General features: G+C 40.3%; 1 protein-coding gene across 1 annotated transcript in view; it reads left to right on the top strand.

The window, feature by feature from the left end:
• The first annotated feature begins 662 nt into the window (after positions 1 to 662).
• The window catches only part of LOC137972020 (polycystin-1-like protein 2), a 26,634-nt gene continuing 19,796 nt past the window's right edge, over positions 663 to 7,500 (top strand). The window contains exons 1-5 of the mRNA XM_068818823.1: positions 663 to 1,317; positions 2,407 to 2,522; positions 5,803 to 5,855; positions 5,980 to 6,122; positions 6,955 to 7,500. The exon at positions 6,955 to 7,500 is cut by the window's right edge and continues 217 nt beyond it. Coding sequence (XP_068674924.1) covers positions 1,107 to 1,317; positions 2,407 to 2,522; positions 5,803 to 5,855; positions 5,980 to 6,122; positions 6,955 to 7,500 — 1,069 coding nt within the window. The 5' untranslated portion in view covers positions 663 to 1,106. The remainder of the gene's footprint in view (positions 1,318 to 2,406; positions 2,523 to 5,802; positions 5,856 to 5,979; positions 6,123 to 6,954) is intronic.

The following is a 7,500-nucleotide window of genomic DNA, read 5'->3' as shown; positions in this document are numbered from 1 at the left end:
CTTCGGCTTCTGCAATCAACTCAAACCAGCTTCTCACGACTTCAGTGTCTGTTCACTTTCCGACTTTCAATTTAACTGATACAGCTAGTCAAAATGCAACAGCCACGGCATCTGTGTTCACTTCAACTGAGACCTCACAGTTGAATAGTTTATCCCAAGCTTCGACGCCTTCGGCTTCTGCAATCAACTCAAACCAGCTTCTCACGACTTCAGTGTCTGTTCACTTTCCGACTTTCAATTTAACTGATACAGCTAGTCAAAATGCAACAGCCACGGCATCTGTGTTCACTTCGACCGAGACCTCACAGTTGAACAGCTTATCCCAAGCTGCGACGCCTTCGGCTTCTGCAATCAACTCAAACCAGCTTCTCACGACTTCAGTGTCTGTTCACTTTCCGACTTTCAATTTAACTGATACAGCGAGTCAAAATGCAACAGCCACGGCATCTGTGTTCACTTCAACTGAGACCTCACAGTTGAATAGTTTATCCCAAGCTGCGACGCCTTCGGCTTCTGCAATCAACACAAACCAGCTTCTCACGACTTCAGTGTCTGTTCACTTTCCGACTTTCAATTTAACTGATACAACTAGTCAAAATGCAACAGCCACGGCATCTGTGTTCACTTCAACTGAGAACTCACAGTTGAACAGTTTATCCCAAGCTGCGACCCCTTCGGCTTCTGCAATCAACTCAAACCAGCTTCTCACGACTTCAGTGTCTGTTCACTTTCCGACTTTCAATTTAACTGATACAGCTAGTCAAAATGCAACAGCCACGGCAACTGTGTTAACTTTGACCGAGACCTCACAGTTAAACAGTTTATCCCAAGCTGCGACGCCTTCGGCTTCTGCAATCAACTCAAACCAGCTTCTCACGACTTCAGTGTCTGTTCACTTTCCGACTTTCAATTTAACTGATACCGCTAGTCAAAATGCAACAGCCACGGCATCTGTGTTCACTTCAAAAGAGACCTCACAGTTGAACAGTTTATCTCAAGCTGCGACGCCTTCGGTGTCTGTAATTAATTCAAACCAGCTTCTCACGAGTTCAGTGCCTGTTAAATTTCCGACTTCCAATTTCACCGATAACAGTGCAGCTCAAAATATGACATCTAGGGCATCTGCATTCACTTCATCCGAGATCTCACAGACTCTATTTAATTTGAAGAGTTTATCTCAAGCCTCGAAGTCTTTAACTTCTGCAATCAACTCATCTTCCAAACCTTTGCCATCATCAACGGCAAAGGTAGTCATAAGCTCCTCAATATTCCAGCCACAGCCAAGCACAACTCAACGTCCTGTAATTCCTATTGAAGGTAGGCTCAACCGCAACATTTTGGAAGGTAAATTAGAGCAACGCCAAAGTTTAGATAGGCCTCTCTAGCTTCTTTTTGAAATGAAAACTCTTCCCACATCAGTACCCTACCTCCATCGCAAAAAATAGGGACTTAAATATCTACGACCGGCGACGACGTCGATGAAAACGTCATCTCAGAATAAGGAGCTTAAGCAACGACGACGGCAATTGCAACGAGAACGACATCTCAAAATATAAATTCACGTTTTTGGAATCACTAGGTGACCATTTCAACCTTTTTAATATGACGAGGGTGCGATTCTTCCTCAAAAATTACACTGGTCGGAACGGCGCTTAATTAAGGGGAGAAAATGAAAATTTATCTTTAAGGGCTAACTTCCTCCATAAAACCTCAAATTTGGCTATTTGACGATGTTGTTTAGCAGACGACTGCAAAGAAATGGACAAAAGTGAAAAACGCACTTGCAGGGCGTGCAAAGCTATTGTTTTTGCCAACTAAATCAGTATGCAAATCATGTGACGTTCTCGTTGCCGTCGGCGTTGTCGTTGCTTAAGCTCCGTAACTCAGCTTTGCTGCAGTATCATAATTGTTTCGCGATAATTCTATCTTGTTCACGTCGCTGAATGTAGGCCAACTATCTTAGAAAAAAATTGGTACGAGTGGTTTCGGAATAAAAATAGAGAATGAGAGGCTTGTCATGATTTGTTGTGCTCTCGTTGTCGTCAAAACTTTAAATTTGGTGATTTTGTCGTTATGCAGAGTACAGCAAGAATATGATCTCGGGGAAGAATATTTGCTAAAATGCGCTTCGCACGTGCAGCAAGATTATTTCGGCATCTTTCAACCAATAATATTCTTTTTTGAGGGCTTTGTCGTTGCCTTAACCGTCGTTAACTCTGTAATATTTTAGTCTGCAGTTCTTGCCGGTCTCGTCTTTCAATAGATAAGATATTAAATTTGACCTGAATCTTCTACTTTCTCTTCACAATATAGCAAAGACCTCTCGTTCCTTCTTTTTTTTTTTTTTTAAATAACATTTCATTACAACTATTTCTCTTATGAATTCATCTTCATTGTCACATTTAGTGTCTGCTGTGCCATTCCGACTGATCTTTCGATGGAGAGATATCAAATTTGATCTACGGTTTCTGAACACTTCTTCTTCGCAACACAAGATTTTTGTGACCTTTACCGAATCTCAGGTAAGGCTTCTAAAATCAATAAAATTAGAGCAAATTTAACCAAGTGCAATATTTAATATAATGCTCAAAGTGCGTAAAATTATTTTTTTTTACCCATTCATTATCTTTGTCACTTTGATAATATAGTGAATTACACAAAAATCAAGTCAAAATGTTAGAGTTGATCTAGCTTCAAAAATGTTTCAAATCTTTCGTCTATATTTTTTGGTATTCATTTACTGAATGGATTATTTCATTATTAACGATAGAAGTATATATATAATAGTATAATATGAGTGCTCTAATAACGGTTATGAATAGACCCTCCGTGAGGGTACACTGGGTTGCCTGTGGTACGTGCAGCGTTAAAGGCAAATTTTCTCAAGTTGGGGGGTCATTAATTAACAGTTATTCGCCGAAGGCGAAGTGATTATCGGTGAATATTCACCTAGACGAAGTCGAGGTGAATATTCACCGATAATCACTGAGCCTGAGGCGAATAATTGTTTTAGTACAAATACACAGGTGATTATTTCAAGAAAGAGAAAAAAAAAAAAACATTTCAACGCGAAAATCATCATCACTTACAGTGGCAAAACGACTACTGGCAGCCATTTTGTCCGTCGAGGTGATTATCGGCTGATAATCCGAGATAGCGAGCCAATGAGAGCGTGCGATTTTGTATAATCACCTGTGTATTTATTCTAAGACCATTTATTATATGGCTTGTGTTTGTAGCCGATACAACGCGCGCTCCGAATTGTAGGGCATTATTGTCCCGTAATGCCCACGGGCCGATTACCGGCTTGCAAAAACAAAGCAAAAGGTAATTAAAAAAAACATATTTCCAACAGCGTATAACTTATTTACAGACAACTGAAACATTTTATAAAAGCGAAAGTTGAACGAAAAAAATTAAGAAAAATAACAGTAAAATATGTTTTCCAGGCAATATTTGGTCATGTTAGCGTTGATTACGAATGTTTGGATGCAAAACTAAAATTTTCTGCAATTTATCTGCTTTCTTGGACATAAATTCGACCGAAAACTGATGAGGCACGAATATTTTTAGATTTTTAGGAATAATCCGATTAGCGATCAATGCGTAATGTGATAATGCGATAAAACTGTCAAATTTGCGACCCGTTGCGAATGGCAACGGAAGCGATCGCATTACGAATAATTAATCTCTGTTTGCCAAAAACCACCCAAATAACCGATTTTTCGACGGAAAATTCATCCCAGAGGATAAAACTATTCACTGGACATGTAATAAAGGTAAATATGTTCGAGCAAAAGCGAAAACAAGCGAATATTTTGAGGGAAAACACAATTATGTGAGATCAAAGGAAAATCTGTTTAAGACACGCAATTGCATCGCTCCAAAAATAATTTTACCTTTTGAGCGATTTTAACCCTTGAAATTCTATCCAATCCACCTGGTCTAGTCTTTGAATTCACTATTATCGCTGCCCTACGAATCTGCAGTGTTCTAAGTAACAGCACACTTGGTAAAAGACGGCTCGACGGGAGACAGATTGTTGTCGAAGTCCATTACTCGTCGCTTTTAAGCTTGTTCAGTATCCAATTGACTTGCCATTATTGAGCTTCATAAGGGTATATTTTGTTCAAAGATCCACTAAAACGCCATTCGCGTTACATGACTTTCGACGCCATTGCCAGTTAAGTTAACCGTGCTACTGTGTCCACCTGAGAAATCTACGCATTTCCCACTACCCTCTCGATCCTAAGAAAACACACGCAGAAGGCTCTATGCACAAAGACACCACTTAGCAGGGGAGTGAAAGGCAAGACTTTTACCGACTCGAAAAATAAAACGGAGAAATCCACCCATTTTCCGACTGGGATTGCCATAGGCAACCCAGTAACAAGTGCTTTCTCTCTCTTCCTGCTTGCTTTCGTAAGGCGGACATAGTTATCCTTGAAAATTAAATGCCACCGAAGAAAAGACTTAAGTCCCTGGGGCGGGCAAACACAACTCTCATTTGCAAGTAAACATCAAGAACAAGAAGCAGCAACTACAATGAGAGAAGGATGATGCGAAGGCAAATGAAGACAATGAAGAAACAGCACAAGCGAAATCTGCGAATTGTAAGGAACGACGATTTTTTGAGCCGTGGCTCAAAACATATTCGTGGTTGGTCTACGAGAAAAATGGAAATTATACACCTTATTCCAAAATGGCCGCCATTTTAGTATTCTTATGTTTCCATGCAAATTGGCCCTTATGGCCTCTTTCAAGGTTAAATATTCTTTTGAATTTTACGTTTGAAAGCGAGGCCATAAGGGCCAATTTGCATGGAAACAAAAGAATACTAAACTGGCGGCCATTTTGGAATAACTTGAGGTGTATATGTATTGTAAAGTCTGCTCAGAGGCCAGCAAATCGAACGGAATGAGTAAGGAAGCCCAGTCTGTGCAGAAATTTTCAAAACACTACACTAAATCGGCATGCTGGTCTCGTTGAACAAAAGATGGCCCTTCGAGGCCCTGAGATAAAAAAGTATAATGATGAGTGTGGGACTCACACTCCTGTGTGTGGGACTCACTGGATTTTGGCTGTGTGTGAGTCCCTGGACTCACTACTGCCTATTTCTAGATGGATCACTGACCAAGACTCACTTCGAAACCGAGACAAACAGCAACTCGGAAATGGCCCATTTATAGAGCGCATTTTTTATTTATATATTCAAATGCTAAGTAGAAGAAAGATTCGATCTATGGATGAGATCGGACATCAGCATGTGTAAAGGCGCCGCTGTGGGTAGCCGCTGTCAGTGCATTAGTCATGGATCTCACCCAACTCAACAAATCCATGATAGAATGAAATGACGCCTGACCACAACTACGGGAACTCCACGTCTTAATTACTCTTCGCGAACAGTGTGAGGTTTCTTTAAAGTCCCACATAAGTATTCAACAAGTCAGTGTTGTGACACGGGGCGTATCTTACATACATACTTGCACAGCTCCCCCTTGGGGACTCTTCCGCCATACATAGTATCCGCGGAAAGGCTAAGGTCTAAAGTCTAACCATTTGCGGATGTCATCACAAAGGCAGCACTTTCTCCTCACTTTTTTTTAAGACCCTGAGTGTTGAGTAGTCTGATACTCAACCAACCGTACTATTTTGCACGTTGCTTAATTAATTAGACGAGGGATTAAAAAAAACTAACCCCGTTTTGTCCATTGCTTGTTTATTCGTTGAATTCGTGTGAGGAGGGTGAAAATGTAACAACAGCTGAGTTGAAATTCAATTTTTATGTTTGTTTGCTTGTAGCTTATCTCAAATCTGGCTCCATACGTCAAAGGCGCGAGACTGATTTTCATAAGGTAATTTTTGTCATCGTAACATTTTGGGCGTAGGCTTGATCTCGCCCGCATGTATCACGTGTTATCATTCGTTAATATCAAGAGAGTGTCATGTTATTTCAAAGGAATATGACTCTCGTTTCAGACCAGGAAGTGTGGAGGTCACTGCCGTTTTGACGATAGGAAAAAATGAAGACATAGCAAAACTTGAACAAGAACTAGAAAATCGTAACAGGTCTGGATTACTTGGAAACGATTCTTGGATTGCACTCTTCTGGGGGTCTGAAGGTAATCTGTTACCCATCAAGTTCTCTTGTACGTCCGCCGGCTTTGCAAGCATTTTCATATACCTACGTTATTTTAACTGAGAAGAGTTTTTAAGTAAGTTTTGGGTTGCAGTAATGACCATTCTCAATCCCTCGGGTAATTCCTCAACCCAAAGGTAATTCCTCAATCCAAAGAATAATTCATTGTTTAAGGCCAATGATTTCAGAGACTTACCACTGTGTTTTCATGATACGGCAAACGTCAAACGACAGACTACTGGACGTTTGTTATAAACGCAGGAAAATCAATCTAAACTATTTAGCATCGCGTCTTCGGCAAACGTTTGACATCTACGTTTTCCGAAAGAACGAAATCTTATAAGTGAGTAATCGTATAAGTAAAAGAATTATGGAAATATTGGTTGTTATAGGAGGGCTGAACAAGGTTACAACCACCTCCCCTTAAGTTATAATGTGAAACACGGAAGCTTAAAGAAATCAGAAATATAACATGGAAACTTACGTAGTCAAGTTGCCAATTAGCCGCGTAGCCACAGTTTACGCGTTTGCTTTTTAACACTGAGCGTACTCGGTCAGTCACTCGCTCTGTAAAAATATATCAATGTTATCTGTTCATGGTCATGCGCTCCTTGTTGTAGAAATTTTTAACTTTATTTTATTCAAGAAAGTTTGATAGTTTGATAGTTATTCAAGCAAGTTTGATTTCTTGAAGTAATTTAACAAGATCAATGCTGCCTTTTACTGAAAGGCCATAAACATGTATATCTGACGGTTGCCAGCACAAAGAAATGGACTCACTCTTAGTCCTTTTTTCTTTTTCTATTATTCTTCAGATTTCTCCTGTTTACCGCCGGAGGTAACTATCCAGAATTTGCCAAGTTCGATTAACGAAGAAGACCCCGTTGCAATTCTTCGATCTAAGGATTTCATCGTACAAGGAAGCGTGACAAAAGCAATGTGCAATTCGTCCAACACGCTCCTTTTTCAGTGGTCTTTATCCAGGTACAAAGTAAATGATTCTGGAGAAACGGTTATTCTATGGACCGTTCTCCTGGATACAAAAACCACCGAATGGAACCAACAAAAACGTCAGCTTGGTTACGGAAAATATTTTGTAGACTTTAGGGCAGCGTTTGCAAGTAATCCCTATTTGATTGGGAGCGCTCGAGGTTTTTTCAAAATAGTACAATCCCCGCTACGAGCTGAAATTTCAGGCGGAAATAGAGTTACAAGAGGAAAAGGTAGTATCATTACACTAGACGGCGCATCCTCGCAAGATCCTGACTCTGCAACCGGTGACATAACTTCAATGGAATTTACCTGGCTGTGCAAAGAGCGACAGGAGTCGTTTCCCACTGGTCCCATCGAGTCCATTCCGG

Source organism: Montipora foliosa, chromosome 9 (assembly GCF_036669935.1).
Source record: "Montipora foliosa isolate CH-2021 chromosome 9, ASM3666993v2, whole genome shotgun sequence".
In the NCBI taxonomy this organism is placed as follows: domain Eukaryota; kingdom Metazoa; phylum Cnidaria; class Anthozoa; order Scleractinia; family Acroporidae; genus Montipora; species Montipora foliosa.
This window is presented reverse-complemented; position numbering and strand designations above follow the sequence as displayed.